Here is a 26,941-nt window from a genome sequence, read left to right on the forward strand (position 1 = left end):
TAACGTTTGTACATTTTATTATTATTGATCTTTAAAGTTGGGACACCAAGAGGACGCCCTTCCGTCCTCAACAGCTCCAGTACACCAGTGATGTATATCACAAGATAAACGTTAATAAATACACTAAATAAATAGACGTGTTTTCGAGTCGGTTGGTCAGAACGGAAGGTGGGTCGATATCCATTCCCTGGCCGCGGTCACGCGTGTGTAAACCCCGGGGAATCTGTCCCGGGCACAGCCGCGCCCCCAGCTGGTCACGCCGGCGACGAACCATCGGCCCCCGGGGTCCCGGCACGCCAGCGGTCCTCCCGAATCCCCCTGCGGAGAGAGAACAGTCACGTGTTCAGTCGGGCGGGGCGCTTACGTGTCCGACATTTAAACGGGAGCGGAGACGGCGCTCCGGTTACACCGCATCCGACGCCAAAATCCCATTAAGAGCTCGAGTGGCGGCATTAAACGATAAGGATCAGTTCATGTGCCATATTTAAAAGGGTAACGTGACTGGAAAAAACCCTTAAAGAAATACGAACCCCAGTTCCAAAAAAGATGGGACTCTTGATGACACAAACCTATTTCTATCCGGGCGTGGGACCTGCACTGAGAGTGCACCTCTCCACCTCATTACTTCTGTGATCTGGGGATCCAGGGTTCGAATCTCAGAGGTGCTATCGGCCCGCCAGGCATCTGCACGGACACTGTTGCCTAATGTCCGAGGGTTGGAGAGGTGCACTTTTTTTAAAAATGTCAAGTGCACCTCTTCAACTCTCTGAGATTAGCCAAGCGTATCCATGCGGATGCCCAACAGATTCGAACCCTGGATTGTGAAAACTGCCAGGTCTGATATCCGGACCAGATCTGCTGAGGCGACGACTAAATATGCTGATGCTGATGAAAGCTCATGATCAGAACTGATGCTCACCAGACAGGTGTCGATGCCGCCCCCCATGGATCCGGCACACATCATGTTGGCGGTCAGTCTCCTGCCGTAGGATTTCTGACAGTCCGACTGCTCGATGATGCCAACCTGAGCTTTCTGGAGCTGGCTGGTTAGCTTTCCTGTGTGATGAAGCAGGAAAGAAATACAAATTTCAGCTTTCAGTTCGATTATCCCATTTCCAAAAGAGTTGGGACATACGAAACAGTGAAAGTAGAATCTGTAAGAGTACAAAGAAAAGATGTCCAATGTTTTATCTGATCAACTTTACTGGAATAGGAATTTTGTGAATAGAAACACATTCATTCCTGTAACTCCAAAAAAGTTGGGACGGTTGGTTTTTGGTCTGTGCACTATGTGAAAAAATTTGACGCTGGAGTTTGTAGGACGTTATGCTCAGCAGCTTTGACTGTATTAAAGGTTCTTTCTCACCGTCCTCCCTCATGGAACCCCATCCTGTGATGAAACACTCGGTGCCGGGGCCGAACTGGTGCACAGGGGAGGGCAAACACGCCGTCTGGATGGTGTAGGAACTTGGTGCCGGAATGGAAAGCTCCACCAGAGCCACGTCGAAGTTCATACTGGTGCTGTTGAAAGCAGGATGTCGGAGGACTCTCTGCACTGGGATGACCAGCGCTCCGACCCCGGACCGGACCACCGAACCTAAGCTCACCGTCCATCCACCGGGGTTTGGGTTCCTTTTAACAGAAATGAAATTATTCCTGCTTTTTTATGTAAAAAACAAGCAAAAGAACATAAAGGAAAAATAAAAATGAACCTAGTTCAGAGCCCTGAGGAATATTAGTGGCTTTTTTAGATAAAAATCAAGCAAAAGAACATTAAAGGAAAACAAAAAGGGACCTAGTGCAGAGCCTTGAGGAACACCACTTTCTTTTAGATGAAGATCAAGCGACAGAACATAAAACAAAACAAAAATGGATGTATTGAAGAGCCCTGAGGAACAACACCTTCTTTTAGATAAAGGTCAAGCAAAAGAACATAAAGGAAAACAAAAATGGACCTACTACAAAGCCCTGAGGAACACCACCTTCTTTTAGATAAACGTAAAGCAACAGATTCGTTTTCGGGTGTCGGTAACGTCAGCAGTCCATAAAAGAAAAATGCCGTACTTGCTGAAGCAGTGAGCCGCTGTGAGGAGCCACTTGCAGTGTATCAGCGTGGCGCCACAGTGGTGTAAACGCTGGAACTGCAGGCTCGCCACCCACGGCCACTCGCCCCTGTAGGCGCTCACGCCTCCCACGATCTTCTGCTGACTGAACACCGGGCGCTGCCCACAGTCTGCAGGAGGGAATATAAAACAATCAAAGCTGCCATGAGAACTGCAAAGAGTGTTTGCACCATAGGGTGCACCTACTCCTCAACCAATCACAACTGTGCTATCGACCAGCCGGGAACACGATTACACGGACACACGTCTGACTGAGCAGATGCACTGACGGCCTTTGCTGGCTGGTCGAGGCGCCTGCACAATGGATCGTAGGCTCCCTGTACGTGATTCTGCCGTCTCTAGCAGGTGAAGAGAAGTGGTTGATTGTAGCACAAGGTAATTCTATTACTTCCAAAAAATTTGACTGACCGCAGTTTTTCTCATCAGCTTGATTGAAGCAGTCGGGGATCCGATCACACTCCGGATTTATTTTACTGACACAAATTCCTGCTCCACAGTCAAAGTTCCCACTGCAGTTCAGGGGGCCTGAAATAAAAAATCAGTTCAGTAGTTTAACAGATGAACGTGTTTCAGCCACAACAATCACTAACAGGTGTAATAAATTAATAATATAAAGGAAATCATCGGCTCTTTTGACTGAACGGGCACAAATTCCCACAGACATACTTAAAAGTCTTGTGAGAAGCCTTCTCAGAAGAGATTAAGCTAAAATCCAGCCTTGAGGAACACCAGTGGCTGCTTTTAAGTAAAAGCTCAAGCAAAAGAGCATAAAGGAAAACTAAAATGGACCTAGTACAGAGCCCTGGGGAACACCAGTGGCTTCTGTTAGATAAAGGTCAAGGCAAAAAAAATGTAGGGAACATAGAGGGAAAACAAAAATAGACTTAGTACAGAGCCCTGAGGAACACTAGTGGCATCCGTTAGATAAAGGCCAAGCAAAAGAACATAAAGGGAAAACAAAAAAGGACTTAGTACAGAGCCCTGAGGAACACCAGATTAAATGTCTTGATTTTTTATTTTGTTGTTCCAGCTGAAATGATCACACAGCAGTCACTCTATTTTAATAACGTTTGTTTTAAACAGGGCGTCCGACAAGCTTCACGGTCAGGCGTTCGAATACTTTTGGCCATATAGTGACCAGAATTATGTGGACACCCTTCCTAATTATTGACCTCATGTGCACCAGTCTGAAGGAGCTTCACTCGCCTGCACAGAGACCTTCTTAATGCCACATCAGTGCCTGACCTCACAAACGCTCTTTAGACTGGGCACAAGTTCCCACAGACGTACTTCCCAGAAGAGCAGATGCTGTTTACAACTGAAAACAAAAATGAACCTAGTACAGAGCCCTGAGGAACACCACATTCTTTTAGATAAGAAAGGATGAGTGACAGAACATAAAGGGAAAACAAAAATGGACATAGAACAGACCCCTGAGGAACACCAGTGCCTTATTTTAGATAAAGAAGCCAGAAGGAGTTTTTAGACGAACGCTTTTAGACTGGGCACAAGTTCCCACAGACGAATCTCCCAGAAGGGCAGATGCTGTCCACACATTTTTGACTATGTCGTGTAGATGATTGTAACTTTGCTGCAGAGTTTACCAGGCAGGACAGGAGGTGATGGAGGTGATGAAGATGGTGATGGAGATGATGGAGGTGATGAAGATGGTGGCACGGTGGCCTCGGCCCGTCGTTCTGCAGTAACAGTACGAATGCCGGTGCCGCTGTGAAACCCGCCGGGCTCGGTGTGGCTCATGATCCAGTCTCGCAGCACGGTGACACAAGAGTACACGCCCGGCTTGTTGATTTGGGCACAGCCGACTCCCCAACTCACGATACCAGCCAGGAAGAAGCGACCAGGACTTCCCTCACACACCAGAGGCCCCCCAGAGTCCCCCTGCAGGGAGGGATGATAAAATAATAAGTATAAAATAATAAGTGCATTTACAGTCAGATCTTTAGGTTAAACGACAACTTAAACAACATTTAAACATTAATAATAGGTGAATGAAAGGTTCAGGTGGGCGTGAGTTCAAATGTCAGCTCTGTGAACCGCAGGCCGGGCGCCTACACAGGCAGCGATCGGCTGGTCAGAGGGAGGGAGGGGCGTAGGGGTTCCTCATAACTGCTTCAGTTAGGACCTCTTCTGGTGGATCGACAATGTTGCATAGACGGGGGAGTACTAATGGTAGCCTAGTGGGTGGAGCTTTGAACTATCAATTGGAAGATTGTCCATTCAAATCCAGCCCCTGCTTTGCAGCCACTGTTGGGCCCTCGAGCAAGGCCCTTAACCCTGTTTGCTCCATAAAAAAACCCGCCAGTTGCAGGTGAAAAGAAGCAGTCGCTACTGCACATGTGTTGGAGGGGTGTGTGTTTTACCGCTACGAGTATTTCTGACGAGCTCAGACCTGGCAAGAGTCAACTCCGCCCTGCAGGGATCCGGCGCACATCATGTAGTTGGTGATGGAACCTCGGTACACCGCCGAACCGTTACACACCTTTGAGTCGATGATCCTTACCACAGCTTTCTGGAGAATGGGAGGGACCTCATCTGCTCACACACACACGTCACCAGAGGCTTCTTTAAGATAAAGATCAAGCAAACGAGCAAAAAGGGAAAACAATAATGGACCAAGTACAGAGCCCTGAGGAACACCAGTGGCTTTTTTTAAGATAAAGATCAAGCAAAAGAGCATAAAGGGAAAACAAAAAAGGACCTAGTACAGAGACCTGAGGAACACCAGTGGCTTTTTTTTTAGATGAACATCAAGCAAAAGCGCAAAAAAAGAAAATTATAAAAGGACCTAGTACAGAGCCCTGAGGAACACCAGTGGCTTTTTTTAAGAAAAAAAAAACAAGCAAAAGAGCATAAAGGGAAAACAAAAAAGGACCTAGTACAGTGCCCTGAGGAACACCAGTGGCTTCTTTTAGATAAAGTCAAGCAAAAGAGCAAAAAGGAAAACAAAAATGGACCTAATACATAGCCCTGAGGAACACCAGTAGCTTCTTTTAAATAAAGATCAAGCATAAAGCATAAAGGGAAAACAAAAAAGCTTTTATCTTCCTATTGTTCTCTTTACAATATAACAGTAACCACAAAATGCCCTGTAGGGGGCGCTAGACCTCCCTGATCAGACAGTTTGTTACCCATCAGCACTCACTGCTGTCCTGTCTGGTGGCTCCCCAGCCGGAGACGATGCAGTTCTGTCCGGGACTGAAGACGTGGGAAGCGGACGGGACGCAGACGGGCTGGACGAAGGGACCGAAGCGGAGCGGCGTCTTCAGCTCCAGCACCGTCACATCACTGTCGGTGGTCACGTGGTTGAAGCGCGGAGACACGATCAGGGATTTGATCTGGACCACGACGGCTCCCTTCTGTGCACCGCTCACCAGACTCGCCCCGACCAGCGCCGTCCAGTCCCGCGGGTTTTTATTACTGCAGGAAACAGAAACACAGTCGTGAGTCGTGACGCGCCTACTGCTGCAGTAACGACCTCTGCTGGCTGGCTGAGGCGCTGCACAGAGACGCTGAATAATGGAGAGCAGTGCGTGACTCTCCGTATGCAATACTGATCCCCGGTTCCTCACCTCTCGAAGCAGTGAGCTGCGCTGACCAGCCAGCGGCTGCTGATGACTGAAGCTCCACAGGTGTGCCGCCCGTTCAGTCTCAGACTCGCCTGCCAGGGCAGATCACCGTGACGGGCGCTCCCGCCCCCAACAACCCGACTGCCCATCAGCAACCTCCGGCCACACGCTGCACGGACAGAGGAGAGCGGGATTAACCAGGGAGGTGATTTATATATTCACATCAGATTAATTATAATAGATTTATACTTATACTGATTTAAAATTTAATAATTAACAATAAAATAAAAATAATCTCAGATTTCTGGATGGATGGATTATTGAATGGATGGGTGGAAGGAACAGGGGTGTAGGAAGAGGGGACAGGGTGGAAGTTAAAAAATCTAAATATGCCCCGCCCTATTAGAAAATATTAATAAGAAAACGACATGCTTCCAACTTTGCAGCAACAGTTTAGGGAAGGCCCAAGCTCTATAAAGACATGAATACAGAGCCCTGACCTCAACCCCACTCAACAGCTCTGGGATGAACTGGAACACCAACATCAGCATCCAGTCGTTCAAATGCTGTCATCTTTTGACTGGATGGGCACAAATTCCCACAGACAAACTATAAAGTAGTGTGAGAAGCATTTTCAGAAAACCAGGTGAGGTGCCGGACGTAACACTACCATGGGCAGTGGTAGCTCAGTGGTTAAGGTACCGAACTAGTAATCAGAAGGTTACTGGTTTAAACCCCAACACTGCGAGGTAGCTGCTGTTGGGCCCTTGAGCAAGGCCCTTAACCCTCAATTTCTTAGGGTAAAAGCTTCTGCTAAATGCAGTAAATGTAAATACAAATGTAAAAGTAAACATAACAGAGTGAAGTGGTAAGTAAAGATGAATAAATGATCGGGTTCGCTGGCGCCCCCAGTGGTCAAAACTACATATGACATATTTTAGAAGCCCCTAAAGCATCAAAATGAGTGTAAACTCAGATGGCACAGCTGTAAATCCAGGGTTGGAATCCCCAGCGGTGCTATCGCCCAGTCGGGTGTCTGCATGCAGACATTAATGGCTGTGTCTGAGAGGGAGATGGTCGAGACCTTGAGATGGATTGGTGTCCCTGAAACATGGGGGTGTGTTACTGCATCAAGACCAGAGATTCTGGGGTAACTGGGCCCACCGTGACCCTGACCAGGATAAATCAGTTGATTACATTTTTAAAGAGAAGCAGTAGGCTTACAGCAGTAGGCTTCATCTGATGCGTCAGTACAGTCGGGTACGGAGTCACATTCCGGGTTGGGTTTGGTCACACACTCCCCGCTGGCACAGGTGTAGGTGTTTTCGGGACACGGACCTGCCGATAAATACACACGATTAATGATCTTTCATTAGCGGACATGAAAGAGAAGCGGTATCCGTTAGCAACACGGCTACACTGTTAGCGACATTAAAGGTGCAGTTTGTCATTGTAGCATTCTGTCCAATCAAAACAATTAACGACTACAGGGTTCGAATCCCCAGTGATGCTAGGGCATCTACATACAGCCTTCAGCGGACTCTTTTATCCAAAGTGACTTACAATTATGGCTGGATACGATTTGAGCAATTTAGGGTTAAGGGCCTCGCTCAGGGGCCCAACAGTGGCAACCCGGTGATGGTGGAGTTTGAACCAGCAACCTTATGATTACTAGTTCAGTACCTTAACATGATTGCCTGTGTCTGAGAGGTGGTTGGGGGGATTTGGGTGTCCCATGCCCAGCGATGGATTGACATCCTGTCCGGGGTGTTTTAATGCTAGAAACCGGACCCACCGCAACCCTGACCAGGAATAAATAATATAAATAAATAAAGGGCTGCACCCATTAGACTGAGCCAAAATCATTCTAATCAAATTTGTTTAGATCTGCGGCCACGCCAATGCCAGACGTAGCCAATCATGTCTGTGTGGACGTCCGGCCGGCCGGCCGATAGCACCGCTGAGATTCAAACCCGGGAGCGGTAGAGCGTGATGGACCGCTGCGCTCCTTCAAACTCTCACCTTATACCCAGAGGGTCATTCATTCATTGTTTGTTTTACCACTGCTTTATCCCGGTCAGGGTTGCAGTGGGTTCTGTTTATTGGGCGAAAGGCAGGAAACACCCTGGACAGGTCACCAGTCCATCACAGGGCACACACACACACACACTCAGGGTAATTTTTAATGTTTCTAATTAACCTGACTGCACGTCTTTGGACTGTGGGAGGAAACCGGAGCGCCTGGAGGAAACCCACACAGACATGGGAGAACCCGGACTGCTCCACCTGGGAATCGAACCCAGAACCTTCTTGTCGTGAGGCGACAGTGTCACCAGTACCAGAGACCGCACCACACGGTAACCCCACCCTGCAAGAACTTCATGGGCAGTGGTAGCTCAGCGGTTAAGGTACTGGACTAGTAATCAGAATGTTGCCGGTTCTAGTCCCACCATTGCCAAGTTGCCATTATTTGGCCCCTGAGCAAGGCCCTTGAAAGTCACAGACTGCACCTTTAGGAGAACATGAACGTGAGTGGGATTAAATCCATTCTTACTGACGTCGGCATCGATGAGGTAAAACGAGCGTCCACGAGCACCTGAGAACAAAGAGCAGATTCATCATGTTAATCCATAAACAACAGGAGGGTCAGCGTGCAGACTGAGGAGTAGTCGGATCACCCTCCTCTCATTTCCAAATTACACACTACACTATATGGCCAAAAGTATTTGGACACCTGACCGTGAGCATGTCGGACGTCACATTTGAGTGATTTTTATGGCTAGAACAACAGCAGCTCTTCTGAGAAGCTTCTCACAAGATGTTGAAGCATGTCTGTGGGAATTTGTGCCCATTCATTTGTATGGCTGGACGCTGCTTGATCAGTTACGGTTCATCCCAGAGCTGTTGAGTGTGTTTGAGGTCAGGCTCTGTGCAGGACACTGAAGCTTTTCTTCATGTCTTTATAAAGCTCGCTCATGCTGGAAAAGTTAAGGGCCTTCCCTAAACTGTTGCTGCACTGTTGCGGCTGAAACACATGAATTTAATAATTAAAAGGGTCCCAATACTTTTGTCCACAGAGTGTACATTAATTTTTTTAACAAATGGATCATTTTGGCCGGATCGAAAAAGTGTTTGTATTTATTAATTATTTATTATTTATTTATTAATTATTTATTATTTATTTATTAATTATTTATTATTTATTTAATTATTTATTTAATTATATATGAATTATTTATTATTTAATTATTTATTAAATAATTTTTATTTATTTATTTATTTATTTACTATGCATTTGTGTATTATTTATTTATTTATTATTTAATTAAGTATTACATTATTTATTCATGATTTATTTTTTTATTTTATTTTGTATTTATTATTCAATTATTTATTAAATTATTTATTAATGCTTCATTATTTATTTATTATTTATTTATTATATATTTATTTATTATTTATTTATTTATTATTTATTTAATTATTATTTATTTAATTATTTATTATTGTTTGTAATCTTCTATCTTTTGTCCACATGATAGTACAAGCTACACAAAAGCTGTTATGTGCCCCTTCTTTTCACCTGCCAGGGGGCGGGGTCTGACCAAGCACATGATAGTACAAGCTACACAAAAGCTGTTATGTGCCCCTTCTTTTCACCTGCCAGGGGGCGGGGTCTGACCAAGCACATGATAGTACAAGCTACACAAAAGCTGTTATGTGCCCCTTCTTTTCACCTGCCAGGGGGCGGGGTCTGACCAAGCAGAGTATCGCATGCTGAGAGGGGCCTTGACCGGCCAGCAGAGATCATAGGAACCCTGTTTCAGCCATCGTCCCTCCCCCTACAGACACACAGCCAATCCAATGGTGTGTCTGTGTGGGCGCCCGGCGGACTGATAGCACAGCAGAGATTCGAACCGGACAGCTCGCGATCCCAGCGGTGTCGATATTTACCCAGGAGGACGATGCTCTGGATCTCTCCAAACTCCGGAACCAGGAGTGATTTTTCCCAGAGCAGAGCCTGCAGGCCGGAGCGCAGCTGCTCCTGGATGAAACCGTCGCTGAACTCCTGCAGTCGGGCCACTCTGAAGAGCAAACGGAACGTCACCATCACGTCCCCGCCGGCGCTCCTGGAACACAGGGAGGCGGTAGGTGGGTTTGCAGACGCCCGAGGATCCCGGTCTGGATCGTACCGGTGGTGAGCGAGCTTACCCGTACGCGACGACCTGGCAGGAGACGAAATGCTCTGAGACGGGCGAAGAGACGAAAATAGAGCCGATCTGTGGAGAGTGGAAATGAAGTCAGAGTCGTGTCTAACACTGTGTTACCAAAAGTATTTGGACTTGCTGGATGTCCTATATAACACTATATGGACAAAAGTATCTTCCAACCTTCGTTTCCAGCGTGGCTGTGAGTATTAAAGAAAACGCAGACGTCAGATCCTGGAGCTCAGATTTGTACTGGAGTCCCTTTAACTCCACCGTGTCCATATATTTATGCTCCTCCTGCACCGTGTAAGCTTCACATGATCAACAGAAACACATTTTGGTAACTCACATCCTGATCATAAAGAGCTTCCCGGTAACCGGGTTCATGCACGGCTTCGCTCACCTATTAAGATTCCCACAGAGACACCGATAACCAGTAAGACCAGTACGGCCACCAGCGTGAGCCACCGGCACAGAGACGAGGACTCAGCATGCTGCTTCATCGCTGTGTGGAGGGATACGGATGTGAAATCTGCAAATAAATAGGTCTGTTAGGGTACAACAGCAGAACCGTACACATCCTGGACCAGAGGGGAACCGTCAGGGCCTCAGACATTCTAAAAATAAGATTTTACAAGCGAGCAGCTAATTTATTTTATTTTTACTATTTTATTTATATTATAGTTTAATAATACATTTTTATTTACATAATATTCGCCTGACCTGCGCTTCCTCCTTCCTTGTGCCACTTGGTTGCCCAGAAATACAAACCTAAGTGAATAAAACCTTCATACCCACCTATTCAATTTGTGTTAGGATGTAAAGCGTAAAATTAAAGACGCCCCTTTTGTCGCCCCCTGCTGTTGCTAGAAAGAATTTTGGTGGTTAGTGGTGCTGTTCTAAATTTACTAAAAGAAACACCACAAACTGTAAATAATTTACTGTAAAAGAAAAACCACAAACTGTAAATAATTTACTGTAAAGAAACTATTCAAACTGTAAATAATTTACTGTAATTTACTGTAAAAAAAACACAAACTGTAAATAATTTATTATAAAGAAACACCATAAACTGTAAATAATTTACTGTCATTTACTGTAAGACAACACCACAAACTGTAAATAATTTATTATAAAGAAACACCACAAACTGCAAATAATTTACTTTAAAGAAACACTACAAACTGTAAATAATTTACTGTAAAAGAAACACGACAGACTGTAAATAATTTACTGTAATTTACTGTAAAAAACCCCCCACAAAACTATAAATAATATAATTTACTGTAAAGAAACATCACAAACTGTAAATAATTTACTGTAAAGAAATATACAATGTATATAATGAAAGAAGATAAACACCTGTTAATTATGGGTCATTATCTGCCAAACTATATAAATATATTTAAGAAAGAATAAATAAACATGTCCAGCATGACGTCCAGTCCTGTTACCCACAATAAGCATCAATAAACTAAAAAGCAGCGTGTAAAATAAACCTAAAATCTGATCTGCACTTTTTTAGAGTTAATATTTATTCAGCTTTACAGCAGTTGATCGAGACGTGACCGTAAATGTAGACACACTCACCATTGGCTCCCAGTCCCAGTTCAGCTGATATGAATCTTACCCAGAAAGTGGAGGACACAACTCTTTTAAATTCGGGCCCCTCCACAGGTGTGTAGATGGGCTCAGATATCACACCTCCCTCTCCCCCCCCAGCACTGTAATCCTGTCCTCCCCAGCACTGTGATCCTGTCCTCCACCCCTCAGCTGATCTAAAGTCCCAGAAGTGGCGCTTTTTGTCTTGGCTAGAATAACAGAAGAGACTCAGAGCAGATCAGGTGAATGTTAGCTTGACGGGAGGAGCAGGGAGACCCTCCCAAAAACATGAAACACAGAGATTACTGTACACAGTGACTGTGTGTGTGTGTGTGTGTGTAGGATCAGTTAGGATCTACACACAGTGGATATAAAAAGTTTACACACCCCTGTTACAATGCCAGACCAAAACAAATCAATTTAGAACTTTTTCACCTTCAATGTTTCCTAAAATCTGTACAATTCATTTAAAAAAAACAAACTCAAATCTTTTAGGGTGGAAAATAAAAATAAAAACCTTACAATGATGTGGTTGCATAAATATTCACACACTTTAATTCTTTGTTGAAGCATTTTTTGATTTGATGACAGTGTTCAGTCTTTTTGAGTCATAGTCCTTTCCTGCAGAAGCGCCCCAAATCTGCCAAACTGGCCATGGCATCTTCAGGTCACCCTACAGATTTTCAACTGGATGTAGGCTGGGCTGCTCCTGGTGAAGCCGTTCTTTTGTGGACATGGAGGTATGCTTCGGGTCACTGCCGTGCTGAAAGGTGAAATTCATTCTGAAGGTTTTGTGCCAAAATTTACTAATACTCAGAACCTCAGCTAAAGCCCCAGTTCCAGTCAAAGAATAACAGACCCAACGCATGATGCTGCCACCACCATGCTTCACTGTAGGTATGATGTTGTAGTTTATTTGATGATGCAGTGTTGTTTTTGCACCAAACATACCTTTTGGAATTACGGCCAAAATGTTCTACCATGTTATAATAAACTATATTACTGCTATTTATCTATCTATCTATCTCTATCTGTCTGTCTATCTATCTATCTATCTGTTTGTCTATCTATCTCTATCTGTCTATCTATCTGTTTGTCTATCTCTCTATCTGTCTATCTATCTCCGTCTATCTCTATCTGTCTGTCTATCTCCGTCTATCTCTATCTGTCTGTTTGTCTATCTATCTCTATCTATCTCTGTCTGTCTATCTATCTCCATCTGTCTATCTATCTCTATGTCTACCTATCTCTATCTATCTCTATCTATCTGTCCGTCTATCTATCTCTATCTGTCTATCTATCTCTATCTATCTATCTGTCTATCTCTATATCTCCATCTGTCTGTATATCTATCTATGAATTTATATACTTATAATATTATTATTATTTTTGACTTTAGTTTTAGTCCATGCCACATTGCCAGATGCACAATTTGCACATTCTGCCATGTACATCTTATATTATTTATATTCTTACTATATCACCCACCTCGTTTCCTACAGAGGGGTGCGTGTTAATTACAGGTCTTCTCGATTAATTGGGTATGACTAGTTCGGGAGGAAAATTCAGAAAAAATTAACTAAAAAGGAAACCTGGAAGTGAGCTTTTGGACCACAAAAATTAAGTTTCAGAAAATCCAACACACACAAACAGAACCAAAGTGGAAACAAAAAATATTTTATTAACTGGAGCTTTTTTTTTTAAGGACCCGGGATTCTCACGGCTGCAGATCCGAGACCCGTACAAACGGTGCGAGGGTGGCGTGATTTTCCAACGCTGATCCAAATCTGACAAACTGACGTGAACACAGGGCCACAACATTGATTCAACAAACGTCCAGGTTCGATTTAATCTTGGTATTAAAACAAGTACTATATAAAAATAAGCTGGGCAGAGTCCAGATCCGGGAGGCAAACCTAAAACAAAGAAACGATAACAACAGGGAACAACATGGACCCCCCACGTCCACGATTCAGAACATAACTCAAAGCTCCGGATCATTCCTAAATCAAACTTCACTCTAGAACACAGATGACCGGATCTCGGAGGCGTGTTAGCCGTCCTGCTGCTGTATGAAGGGGTTGGGAATGGCCTCCATGCCGTCCTGCGGACAGATCAGGACCACCGCCGTGCCGCGGCACACCACCAGGCCGAGCTGCCGGGTGTCCTCGGTCAGCTTGTACTGATCGTCGGGATCTGTGGGAGGAAAGACACAGAACGTCAGCGCTTATTCAATATTTATGGTGATCTAGTAAGTGGCAGCGGATTTATAATAGGGAGAAAAGAAAGGTCCAGTAGGTAACAGTCTTAGTGCCGTCTTACTTCTTTAGATTTAGTTTGACTGGGACAGGCCGGGTGGGCAGCGGTTCATCACCATGGTTCAAAAGTTTAGAACTTTTTGTTTTGGGTACTTACCACGCATGTACTCGATCGTACCGTCCAACACCAGGTTCAGCAGAGGGTCGAACCCTTTCAGGACGCCACTTGCTGTAAACAAACAGTGTGTTAGGGGAAAAAAGTCACAATTCAGCCAAAAGTATGTAGTCGCCACTCCTAAATACTAACAGGTGGGAAGACAATGATATGCTTCCATAACAGTGTCCCTGTAGGGATACTTCTGGGATAAACTGGTTCGCTAACTGGATCAGATATTACACACCCTTGACAGCAAGGGTGCATCGATCACGTGGCAACACAGACTCTCACCTCAGTGGGGGGAATTAACATTTATTTAGGAGACGCTTTTATCCAAAGCGACTTACAGTACTGTGACAGTATATTGTCTAACCAATTGAGGGTTAAGGGCCTTGCTCAGGGGCCCAAAAGTGTCAGCCTGGCAGGGGTGAGGCTTGAACCAGCAACCTCTGGCTTACTAGTCTAGTACCTTAACCACTAGGCCACAACTGTCCTGAGCAAACGATTCATCCTCTGCATGTTTGTAGGAGCTGAAATGAAACAAAACTCATGCAGAAGTGAGGAGAACATGCACAACTTCAACAGTTCTTTAGCATTGTTTATATTCACCAACATGAAACCTTTTATGAAGGCTAAATCTGATCAGTCACTAATAGACAAAAGAAGATGCTGGCATCTAACTTCAGGTACCTTCTCGTCCACCTTGGAATTTGACTCTGATGGTCTTGTCGATGTACTTCGACAGGTCAAATATACTCTCCTTCTTCTTCTTCTCTTTATCCTACAACAGAAGCACAGCAGAAGTTACATAACTGGACGAGTAGTCCAAAAGATGATCCCTTATGGGTTCAAATCTCAGCAGTGCAGGAGTTGGATGGGCGTTTGGACTGGCCTGCGAATATGCAACCCGGTACACCGAAGGGTTTAATGCAGTGTGTGATGTGACACAAGTGATCTGATCACCAGGATTCATTCAAATCGTCTGCAATTTGAGCCACAGTAGCTTTCTCTATTGGGAAGGTAATCTCGCTCTCCCTTTTAGTTATGCTGTAATAATTAGGGGTGCCTGAGTCTAAAACTCTCTGTATAACTGATATTTTTCTCAACTCGCATTTTACATGTTTAACTACAGTTTCTGTTGTTTTACCCCGAGGTCCTTCTGATGGAAGCCCGTTTACCCGCCTGAGGTTAAGGAATGAAGTCGAGACTGGCGTGTCAACAATGCTGCTACTGCAACTAATAATAACTCTATTATTATTGATTTATTTATTATTGCTAGGTATAACTTTTAGTTCATTTTAATTCTGTGTTTGTATGATTTGTGTAAATACTATTTATTTAAAGTATCCTGCAGGCCACCCAAGAAGGATGGGCCCTGCTGAGTCTGGTTCCTCTCAAGGTTTCTTCCTGTAATTTTAAGGGAGTTTTTCCTGCCACAGTCGCCCTCGGCTTGCTCAACAGGGGTTTTGGTCTGTTGGTCCTGGATTCTGTAAAGTTGTTTTGAGACAATGTATATTGTAAAAAGTGCTATATAAATAAAGTTGACTTGACTTGACAACAAGTTGGATGAGCAATAGAGTTACTGAGTGCAGACTGTGTAGTAGATCTCCTCCTAAATCCACATCCACCACAAAAACCATTCAGAAAAGGATTAAAGCTGTTCTAGAGGGAGGGAACTAATTCTGCTTCTTATTAACACCCTAAAAATAACTAAATTATTCGCTGTTTCTGATTTTTCATCTCCTGTATTTCATAAATCAACAAAATCTGATACTAACTGGAGTGGATTTAATGAGCTCACAATAACACAGGACGCATGGTGCTCTACTGATCTAACAAACACTATGATTTGCAGCGTTGCTAACTTTGATCAGTAGAATTCATTTTATTGTGTTACTTTTTGTCTTATTTTATTAAAAAATACAGTAAACACGTTTAAATTATTTACATATAAAGCAGAATGAAAGACTGAGATGCTACTCACCGCCATGTTGACTGTTCTGTCTGAGGCGCCTCTGTGAGCTTCACCTTTCACCTTCTGCACTGCAACCAATCACAATTCACCCTGTTTAAACACTTCCACCTCTTACTGCGATTAAAATCTACTAAAAAAAATTAAATTTTATAAAGGAATACACAAAGCAGGAGTGTATTTATGTGAATAAAGAAAGCGCTTTTCTAAATGTTGCTTGGAAATTGGATTGGATTGGATTGGATTCGAGAGCAGTTTCTCCGGCTGTGTGCCAATTGTCATCCTTACGTCCTGCACAGGCGCCCTAATTTATCCACACTACAAAACTAGCACATTACGCTGAGTGCGCTTGTTTTATTTTATTATTTAATCTGACTTTTCGCTTTTAGTGCAGATGTTCACTTTACATTTACACATAATGTTTTTCGAAATGTGTGTGTGTGTATGTGCGCGTTTTGATCGCTATCTAGGCTCCCTAGTGAGTGCACATTGACAGATTGAAACACCGCCACGTTCTCCACCTCGGGCGGCCATTAGCGGGAGCAAAAGCGCCAAACTCGAATCTGCCGTTTTCATCTTCGAGCTCTGATCCTTAAACCAGGACCAGAAACACTTTATTATCTGTTATTTATGCTTAATGGGAACTGGAGATGACGGACCTACTGTTTAATAAGACTCTACAGGTGTGCGTGAAGTGTAAAGACTGCGATGAAAGGTAAACACATCTCTATTTTTACTCTTGTGCTAATGCTAATGCTAATGCTAATACAAACAAGGACTGAATCGGGTTGCAGCTGTTGCAGGTTGCCAAGATCACAGATTTAATCCAGGATTAAATGATCTAGATTAATTAATCAATAATTCATTAATTAAACAGAATGAAAAAGTCATTCTAGATATTTATAGTCTGTGTGAATTATTTGTATGGTTTCTGTTTGATTGTTTTGTGTTTAAAACCCAGAAATGTCATATGTACAGTATATCTAAATAATTCATTAAAATTCATTAAAATATTTATTTTGTTTTTAATGTGTATGTAATCACATTTATTACATAATCATCCAACCACAAACAATTAAAAAGTTATGAATTTTTATGATTAACTTAATTAATTGTCATGTGGACAGGAGGCCAGGATCGAACCCACATCCCTAAGACTCATGGTGCTGTGCGTCACCCATACGGATAAGCCCCAAGGTATCATGACCTCTTGCTGAAGGATGGACTCCAGGTTCTTAATGAACATTTCTGTACCTCAGTACAAGTGGACATTAGTAAATAAACATTAACTGTTTCTGCCCTGGTAGAAGAAATGAAGGGATTCTTCGTCTGGATCATGATCATGGATGTGAAAGCTGGATGGTAAACAAGTGAAGCAGGAAGAATAGTAAGAATAGGGGTCAGGGTAGTACTTGGAACTCTCGGTCATGCTCTTCCAAACAATGTGGGACACTTCTAGCCGTGTGACGTGTTGCATCTTCTCGCTGGAAGGTAATCAGCATGTATGGGTGTACGTGATCTGCAAGGATGGATTCATACCCAAATCGGGCGAGAGTGCCGTTTACACCTTATATACCCACCAAGCCAGCTCACCAAACATAACGTCCTTCATGAGCTACATGCTCCAGCTGTGGAAAGTAGGAAGTGGTCATAATGATGTGACTCAACAGTGTACTGGCAGCTTGACCAGACAGTTTTAGTCCCTTCTACAGCATCAGTGCTACAGCGGTTACTGCTCGTCTCATCTTCTCTTTCCTCGCACATGCCCATTTAAATGTTAAATGTCCAAACTGGCTGACGGCCTGGCCGAGACTTGCTTTTAATAATAATTAACAGCAAGTTAATAATCAATAATTAACAGTTAATGATAATAATTTTAATTGTTACTGGTGTTTATCTTTTTTTAGACGGACAGTTATCAGAGTCAGTATTGAACACCAGCTGATCTCGAACCCCATCCACAGAAAGGTAAGTACATACAGATGATATATTTTTGGGGGGGTCTGATTTACAGATAATGTTATTAATTAAGACGTTGACGTAGATGCTCGGGTGGCTCAGCTGTGAAATTATGCCAGTTCACTACTTCTGGGATCCAGGGTCCGAATCCCCGGCTGTCGACTGGCCGGGTGTCTACATCCAGTTATGGTTGGCTGTGTCTGTGGGTGGGCCACGTTTCTGGGGTGTGTTATTACATTGTACCCTTGTTTATTGTGTCATGTTTATATTCTGTAGGATTTGGTTGTGAGGCTGACCGATGATGCTGATCTCTACTTTCTCTACAACCTTGTCATATCCGAGGAGGATTTCCAAAGGTATATAGTCCATCCTGTGTGCCTGTTTTCCTTTGTTTCCGTCTTTGAATGCGTATAGAACGTTTTAACTTCTCAGCACAAACTCCGTTCTGTTTCTCTCACAGTTTAAAAGTGCAGCAGGGGCTTCTGATCGACTTCACGGCCTTTCCTCAGAAATTCATCGACTTGTTAGAGCAGTGCATCTCCGAGCAGAGCAAAGAGAACCCCAGGTGAGGAGAAACGTCCTGAGAGACGGTCTGGTCTGTCTGACTTTATACGCTTGCTAAATATTCTCTCTGTTATGTTTGTTTTGTGAGTTTAGGTTCCTGCTGCAGCTCTCCTCACCCTCCTCAGCGCTGAATCATGGTCCTGCTAATCTGAACGTTGTGGAGACCAATGCCTTTAAGCACCTCACACACTTGTCCCTCAAACTGCTTCCTGGCTCAGATGTAGAAGTGAAGAAATATTTGGCCTCCTGTTTGGCCATGGTGAAGGTACAGAAGATTATTGTCTTAATAAATACTATTATGTGCGGATCTGGAACACATACCAGCACAGTTTTATACCTGATGAGACCCTTTTTTTTTTTTTTTTTTTATCCGGCCCTGGGGCCAGCATTGATAAGTGCAATAGCTAGGCTGTTTTGTCCAGTCACGTCCATGCAGACACCTGACTGGCTGATAGCACTGCTGAGATTCGAACCCTGGATCCTCAGATCTCGGCAGTAGTGGGCTAGTGTACTTTACCACTGTGGAATCATTTAAAGAGGCAAGCTGAGCTTTTAATAATGAGTGGCAATGTCGATCCTGTTTTTATTTCTTTCTTTATTTTGCTTTTTATGCAGTTTAAGAATTTTCTGATTGTCTTTTTCGTGCCGCTGGATCATCCAGCGCTCGCAGTGAGGTACTTGATGTGGTATCGGCAACAAAGGCCGAATTTTGGCAGTGTTTAAACATACTGGTGTGCTGTAGAAATGAACTGCCACTGGCAGAATAAATAAAAATGCTTTACTTTTATTTTTCTAAAAGCTTGTAGTGGTTATTAATTTATTTATTTTGTCTAATGTGTTAGACATCTCAGCTGTGCTACTGACCGGCTGCACTAGGGTTAGGGTTTGAGGGCTGGGTATGGTTGAAGGGGTTCCTAATTGCTGCTGCAGTTGCGGCCCCTGCTGGCTGATCGAGGCGCCTGCACCAGAGATGCTGATTTACAGATAATAGTGTGACTCTCCGTACCCTATACTGCTCTCTGTGAGGCCCTGCTGTCCTCAGTTAGGGCAGGGGTCTGTAAATTACAGTATGACTTGGTTGGGACACATTTTATAATGTGGGAAAAACAGAATGAAGTAAAAGTATTGTTGACATATGTTATTAATAATGAGTTTTGAATGAATTGATTGATTTTTGCTTTGCGGTGTACAGGAGGAGAAGGAGCAGCTCCAGCAGAGGTTAAAGAAGACTGAGGACGATCTGTCCAGGCAGCTAAACTATGCGCAGCAGGTACAGTCATTCAATTAATATTAGCTTAAAATTATTGTTATCAGCTGGTCTGTGCACAAATCAGCATAGAATTTGATCAGTTAGATTAAAATAATAGAGTGTTTAGGAACAGAAGTACACAGATTTTTATTTTTTGGGGGTCGGCACAGTGGATTATTTTAGTCCGCATATCAGACCTCTGGACATGGGACCAGCACTGAGAGCACGTTTACAAGTGCACTTACCAATAGCATGGGCTCTCCGGCGAGGTCTTCTCTACTTCTTTGGGTTCCTTGGTAGTAATCAGCTGCTGATATATTTATAGAATCATACAGGGTCACATCAGATTACCCCCCAAATCCCATTTACAAAAGTGAAATAAATTAATTTTCAGTCTGTTAAAATTCCTTGTGAGTTTGGAATATTGATCTAATCTAACGTTACGTTAATATTTAGCGGATATGTGATTATGCTTGACTTTAAGAACCGTGCAGTAATTCATTTTCACACGTTTGCTCTAGACGTTGTCTGAAAAGAGCCGTGAGCTGGACAAACTGCGCACCGAGTGGACGTCACAGACCACGTCTCTGTCCAGCAGTTACACGCAAGATCTGTCAGCGGAGCGGGACAAAGCTCTGGAGGTAAACGCATCGACCAATCACCCGAGCTTCCACGTAATGCACTTCAAACAACGTTTACCTGAATGCTTTCAGATCCAGACCAGGCTGCAGCAGCAGAACGAGCAGCTGAGGCGGGAGCTGGAGTCGACCCATCAGAGGAGCACGCAGCAGCTCCACGCTCGCCTCTCCGAACTGGAGAACTCCAACCGAGAGCTGACGGAGAAGAAGTACAAGAGCGACTCCACCATCCGCGACCTGAAGGCCAAGCTGCAGGGCCTCGAGGAGGTGAGAACGACGCCCTGTCGAAAATCGTGTTTAGATTTAGTAAATGGATGAAATATAGCAGCGTGGAGAACATGCTAAAAGCACAAGAACACTGGGCACAGTTTAGTGATTTGTCACAATAAATGTTCTTTTTAAAATAAACAAATAACAACTAAGAAAAAATAGGAGCAGGAATGAATGTTAAGATGAATCCTCTCAGAGTTACAATATTATCAAACATACAGGGGGAAAATAGGAGAACCTACTAATGCTCTTCCCGTGACCTTCAGTAGATACCGATAATGTTCATTTCTGTTCAAAATGTGACTTATATTTTCATATATTTCCACATTTTTATTTATCAGAAGGATGAATATGTGAGAGTTACAGGACTGAGTGACTAAAACATGGATTTTAACCACATTATTCTACATTTTTTTATGGAAAATAAATATTAAAAACGTAGATGGGGTCTGGAGTCACCAAACGATGCAGGAAAAAAGAATTTCTGACAGATTTTACTCCTTATATTTCATTCTAAAGTGTCGTGTTAGAGAGAGGGGACATAAAAATACTATAATAAATACTTTTAGGGAGTTTTTGTTAATGTTTTAAATTATAAATCCTAAATTTGCAGTTAAATTAATGTGCAGGACACTTTGCGTAAGAAAAAATGCATTTTAAAGTACATTTTTCATAAACATTTATACATATAACGTCCTGGGGATGGAAACGGCACCGATTCAGCTGTGGCCCTTATGTAATTGAGTCTGTTTTACTTGGTCCAACTCTCATTTTGGCTTCTGGGTGTTTTGCAGGAGTCCCAGAGAGCAAAGCAGCAGGTGACGTCCCTGCGGAGGGAAAACGGAACCCTCGATACAGAGTGTCACGAGAAAGAGAGGCTGATCAATCAGCTGCAGACTCGCGTGGCCGTTCTGGAGCAGGAGATCAAAGACAAGGATCAGCTCGTCCTCCGAACCAAGGAGGTGCTCGAGGCCACGCAGCAGCAGAAGGTATTTTTCATTATATGGATTTATGTATATCTGTGTTATATCGTTATATAAATTTATGTATATCTGTGTTATATCGTTATATGGATTTATGGATTTATTATTCCATGTCAGGGTTCTTTTGCTCAGCATTGTTTAACATGTATACTGTTACATTATACTGTTACTACCAATAATAAAAATAAAAGGCTCTTTAGAGTAGGGATTCTCAACCCTTTTCTTTACTATTCTATATGACCAAAAGTATGTGAACACCTGACCATGGTATTTTAATTTATTTACTTTCGTCCCATTTGTACCAAATCTAGTCATCCCCAAATTCCCTCCCAATTTCCTCATGCTGCCAGCACTGCCACCCCTTGCTTTGGAGGGCTTAAACTATCAAGTTCCCCTTCCGGGACGCACATAGTAGTTTTAGAGAGACATGCTAAGCTCTCCAGATCATCCATCACTAGTGGTAGTGCCTTAGCCAGCCAGCAGAGGCCACAGTTGTACAGCGGCAGTAATTTCATGCATGTGGTGCCTGTGTGTGGGCGCCTGGCTGGTTGATAACACCTTTAAGAGTCAAACTTAAGACCTTAGCGGTGGTGGGCTGGTGCATTATACCTACCACCTGAGCACCTGATGGGTTAGTTAGAAAACATGGGCTTTTAGATCATTTTGGAATGTCTTTCTCCATTTCTCCATTTCCTTTTATAGCTTCAGGGTCCACTAGGAAGTGCTTTATGATCCACCTTGTAGTCTCTGGCCTAATGTGACTATTTGTATGGAATATAATGAAGTTTTTTTATATTTATATGTAGAATATCATTATTTTCTTTAGATATAGCATAATACATTTGGTCTTGGTGAAATTGTAAAAAAAAAATCTGGTTTTATTTGAGGATGCCTGTGTTCACTCCAAAACAATTTGAAACCATTTACTCTATCTAAAAACATTACAGGTTGTATTATTTTATTGTTTATTCTTCTCTTCTCCTTCTTCTCTTCTCTTCTGATTAGAACTCGGTTGAAGGAACTGCAGAAACTAAGCAGATGCAGATCGGAAAGCTGGAGGCAACAGTGAAGTCTTTATCTGAAGAGCTTATAAAGGTTTGTCCTGTATTAACAAAGCCCGAGCAATTTTGGGCTAGTGTGTTTTACCACATCAGCTAAATATAAAAAAGAATAATATAATAATAATGAATAATACTTACTATATTGGTGTGATTTTCACTTTTGAAACGTGTTATTACTTTTCGCCCCAGGCGAACGGCATCATTAAGAAGCTGCAGGGGGATCTGAAGGCTCTGGTGGGGAAGATTAAGGTGAAGAACACGGTGACGGTATCTCAGGAGAAAGTCCTGCAGGAAACGACCGAGCGGCTGCAGAGAGAACAGAGGGAACTACAGGACACGCAGCACAGGCTCCGACTCAGAGAGGACGAGGTTCGACACATCAAACACATCAGCACGCTTCTACACACGACACGGGGGTTAAAACAACATGATCCGTGTACAGGGTGGGGCTGTTCTAATGATCAGAATTACACTCACGAGCCCTAAATGTGCGTGGCGGTGCCTGATTGGTTGCACCGGTGCATGTGAGTGTGAGGGGGTCCATAAGATGGTGGATATTTTCCACCCAACCACACTGTATCTACACCAACATGCTTTCAGCTTCAACATGTTCCTGTCTCGTAGGTATCGAAGCTGAAGGAGCAGCTGGACGACACGGTGAAGAAACTGGAGGAAAGCAAGGAGCTGCTCAAAACAAATGAAAATGGTGAATGCACCACAGCCTGATGCTTTTAATCCATTCATGCTCTGTACGGAAATTCTGCGGTGCTATCGGCCGGTCGGGCGTCTAGACAGAATTGATTGGTTGAACAGCCGAGCCACTGGGAGGTGTCGGTCCCAAACCCGGATAAAATAAGGAGGGTTGGGTCAGGAGGGACATCCAACATAACAACTGTGCCAGATCAGCCAGTCGTGCCCGTGTTTGGGTTTCCCGGCCGGTCGATAGCACAGCTGAGAGATTTTGACACTGGAAGTAACACGTTGCCCTTTCTGTACCCTGCAGTGATAACGTGGCTAAACAAGCAGCTGAATGAGAACCAGCTGTGCAGGAAACCCGAATCTATGGGTGCGTTCGAGACCCCCTCGGCTGCAGGACTGCGACTCGGACCGTCCGCTCACACTCTGGTAACGGTCTCGTCCGTAGCTAGCGCTCGCTCGCTATCTCTCCTCGGTCAGTGTAAGACGTACCTGACGCCCTCTCTCCTCTTCTAGCTTGATAGTAAGACGTTCTCGTCGCTGGGCCAGCCGTACCCCGTCACTTCCACCCTAAACTCCAAGCACTCGTACCCTCTGTCGTGTGTGAGCGCCGGACCTCGCTCCGTCTTCGCTTTACAGAATCAGAACCCTGGAACAAAGGCAGGCTCTTCCTCCTTCCTGATTTATTGTAGGCCATGGTTATTAGCTATACTGTGTGAGGATTTTTTACATGATCTGTGTGTGTGGGTTTCATTTAAGTGCTGCAGTCTCCCGACTCGTGCTAAAGGTGTACCGGGTGATGGAAAACGCCTGTAGGTAGTAAACGTGTGTGTGTTCTTGCCTAGCGCCCAGTATGTCAAACCTGTTGTGATGGAAATTGCAAAGTGACACATTTCACAGCACTTGAATGATGGAATGATGGAAGCTACAATACACAGCGTAGTCTACCTTAATAGTTGAATATAGACCCAGAACATTCAACTACGGTCTCAAAGACGACCCCATCACGTTCACTCAGTTACCCGAGTCGTGTTTTAGCTGCTTTAATCAAGCATCTTTAGAGTTGCTGAGTTTAAACTGAGCGTAGACAAACTATGGGGGGCAGAAAACGTTACTGGTTTGTTCTTTTGAGGTGCAGCACAGAGACGATCACGTGTGTAGAGAAACATGCTTTTACATTGACTATGGAATCCACAAAGAGACAAAGTGCTCTTAATACACAAACACACATCAAACAAACATTGTCAGCACACGACACCACAGAAGAGTCTCTTACACTGACTTTATTGCCGTATGAATCCTAGGATGCCTCGTATTGCGCCTCATATTTCATACACTGCTTGAATGAAGATGTTAAATCGATAAAGACAAACCTTACATTTAGAATTTTCACAGCAAATTGCATACTTCATGCTCCTAGACGCGATTTTCACGGCAGTGAATTAGGTAGAGCCTTAAACATGACCACCTTTTCACAAGAAAAATGTCCAGCAATCTTATGGTCAGGTGTCCAAACACTTATGACCAAATAGTATAGCTGTTTGTAGCTGCTGCCTGTCTGTCACGGGGGGGGGCTTAACATAATTGGTTAATAGCTAGCTGTAGCCAGAGATACAGATACAAATATACCTAATAAACAGATCAACTGAGTAGCTGAGTAACAATAACTGATGTAAGAAAACTTAACAGGTCCGTTTTGACCGGGAAATACTGGGCACAAGGCAGGAACACCCTGGACAAGGGCGCCAATCCGTCACAGTATTTTGCTCATTACAGTTTTTTTTGTTTGATTGACAGGTCCAGTTTAACCCCATGAGTGCCAAACCCAACATGTGTCCAGTCGAGGTGGGGAATGGAAACTCCACAGCACCACAGCAATCCTCCAACAAGGAGAAGTGAGTTCTGCGACCGCTCCGTCTGTCCGCTATCAAGAACTGCTTTTTATTTTTAATCGTACATTTAAAATATCAAGCGGTGCACGTAGAGTGAAATGTTTCAAACCGTAATGAAGGTCTGGGTCACTGCTTTAAATATTAATGTTCCAACCTTCAGTACAAAGCCTGGTTAGCATTTAAACAAACAGTTAATCATATCTTTAGAGCTTTAGAATTATTACACTTCTTATTGGCTACATGGTGCATTATCCAGGGTGGAAAAGCTGGTATTTTGGATCCTCTGGGAGTCGAAATGCACTCGGTAGACGTGACGAGTACCCACAGACAGTGGTCTGAATAGGGACAGGTTGTCGGCATGCCAGTAGTGGAGGAACGTTCCATACATCTTAGCCGTTGTACGGGTGGTGCAAGTGCCAGAAAAATTGTAATAGGGATTTGGAAATGACTAAATTGAATGAAAAGCAGGAACAAAACACTCTAGGACCCTGGGTTTGAATCTCGAGCGGTGCTATCGGCTGGTCAGGCGCCTTCATACAAACAGGATTGGCTATGCCTTTGTGGTAGAGGGGAATGGCCGACGCACAGGGATGAATTGGAATCCAGTCTGTGGAATCCAGCATTTAGCTCAGTGATTCTGGGTCACATTGATATCTGATATTAATGTTAATAGCAAGTAAAAGAGGCTGCATTAAATAAGATTATTTATTATAAAGTCATTAATCACTGATATCGTTTTTCTGACAGCACTGAGCCACTTGGCCTGGACTCGAAATATTTTGAACGACGAGAAGAGAGCATCCCTCTGCGTGGCCTGCTACCCAGCATGCACCTCAACAAAGGTAAACGAAGCTGCTCGGACACAGCGTTTTTAACTCATGTCCCAAAACTGCACCTGAGGTGCTACATTGTGTGTAACTATACCACTGGTATTGCTGTGTGGAGTTTGCATGTTCTCCCCGTGTCTGCGTGGGTTTCCTCCCACAGTCCAAAGACGTGCAAGTGACATGAATTGGAGATACAAAATTGTCCATGACTGTGTTTGATATTAAACTTGTGAACTGATGAATCTTGTGTAATGAGTAACTACCGTTCCTGTCATGAGTGTAACCAAAGTGTAAAACATGACGTTAAAATCCTAATAAACAAACAAACAAACAAACAAACAAACCACTGGTATTGCTCTAATGACCGTATCAGTATCTACTATTAAGTGCGATACTGTGGGTGTTTGGAACACAACCTGTTAGTCATTATGCTACTTAGAGATGTGTGTTCGTCTCATCTTATCATACTGGACTGATCAGTGGTGCGTGCCTAACGTTTCCTGTCCGTTTGCAGAAATCCCTAAAGGTTCGACTTTGAACATTGGTGGTGCGAAACCCGCGGCTCCTTCGGCGTATTTCCCAGGATGACGGCGCTCCGTGTTCTAGGAGCTTCTACATACTTTAATGTCTGTGTCCAGTTTCTATGTTGTGCTCGTATATGTGTGTTTTTTTTCTCTTTAAATTATTTATTAAACCTGATTTTAAACACTGCTTGGTTTGAAGTTGAGTGGTTTTGCACCGTGAGAAACACGGTTTCCATGATGCTGAAGTTAAAGGCAAACGTTCCCTTCAGTTTGGCACACACATCTGGAATTAAAGTGGTACATAGTGCTCCAAAATCAAAACATCATTTCAATTTGCGTCTGTCTTGGTGACATTTACTCCCAGTAGTTGT

At 43.5% G+C, this 26,941-nt stretch overlaps 3 protein-coding genes across 5 annotated transcripts; 1 reads left to right on the forward strand and 2 right to left on the reverse strand.

Annotated features, from left to right (window-relative positions):
• On the reverse strand, positions 1-10,421 carry tmprss9 (transmembrane serine protease 9). Its single transcript, XM_063013369.1, has 15 exons — positions 10,322-10,421; positions 10,102-10,229; positions 9,923-9,990; positions 9,665-9,840; positions 8,265-8,306; positions 6,935-7,048; positions 5,714-5,879; positions 5,287-5,561; positions 4,534-4,676; positions 3,728-4,022; positions 2,532-2,648; positions 2,065-2,233; positions 1,367-1,632; positions 920-1,056; positions 1-318 (listed from the first exon to the last, which is right to left on the reverse strand). Exons 1-15 carry the CDS (start codon positions 10,419-10,421, stop codon positions 157-159), a joined length of 2,358 nt encoding a protein of 785 aa, XP_062869439.1. The 3' UTR covers positions 1-156.
• A 2,760-nt stretch (positions 10,422-13,181) lies between these two features.
• Positions 13,182-16,052, reverse strand: lsm7 (LSM7 homolog, U6 small nuclear RNA and mRNA degradation associated). Its single transcript, XM_063012888.1, has 4 exons — positions 15,920-16,052; positions 14,626-14,716; positions 13,936-14,007; positions 13,182-13,716 (listed from the first exon to the last, which is right to left on the reverse strand). Exons 1-4 carry the CDS (start codon positions 15,923-15,925, stop codon positions 13,574-13,576), a joined length of 312 nt encoding a protein of 103 aa, XP_062868958.1. The 5' UTR covers positions 15,926-16,052; the 3' UTR covers positions 13,182-13,573.
• Positions 16,053-16,442: 390 nt separating this feature from the next.
• Positions 16,443-26,757, forward strand: sass6 (SAS-6 centriolar assembly protein). 3 transcript variants are annotated; one of them, XM_063012877.1, is made up of 17 exons: positions 16,443-16,622; positions 17,815-17,875; positions 18,143-18,222; positions 18,327-18,431; positions 18,524-18,695; positions 19,623-19,700; positions 20,201-20,320; positions 20,393-20,584; positions 21,382-21,576; positions 22,576-22,665; positions 22,821-23,000; positions 23,256-23,337; positions 23,635-23,756; positions 23,844-23,987; positions 25,125-25,222; positions 25,967-26,061; positions 26,561-26,757. In XM_063012877.1, the coding sequence occupies exons 1-17, from the start codon at positions 16,558-16,560 to the stop codon at positions 26,632-26,634; spliced, it is 1,953 nt and encodes a 650-aa protein (XP_062868947.1). In that variant the 5' UTR covers positions 16,443-16,557; the 3' UTR covers positions 26,635-26,757. The 3 variants fall into 3 exon arrangements, with proteins under 3 accessions (XP_062868947.1, XP_062868948.1, XP_062868949.1); XM_063012878.1 differs by having other exon boundaries at positions 21,391-21,576; XM_063012879.1 differs by lacking the exons at positions 25,967-26,061; positions 26,561-26,757 and having other exon boundaries at positions 23,844-24,015; positions 25,125-25,216.
• Positions 26,758-26,941: the final 184 nt, after the last annotated feature.

Source organism: Trichomycterus rosablanca, chromosome 17, assembly GCF_030014385.1.
Source record: "Trichomycterus rosablanca isolate fTriRos1 chromosome 17, fTriRos1.hap1, whole genome shotgun sequence".
Taxonomy (NCBI): domain Eukaryota; kingdom Metazoa; phylum Chordata; class Actinopteri; order Siluriformes; family Trichomycteridae; genus Trichomycterus; species Trichomycterus rosablanca.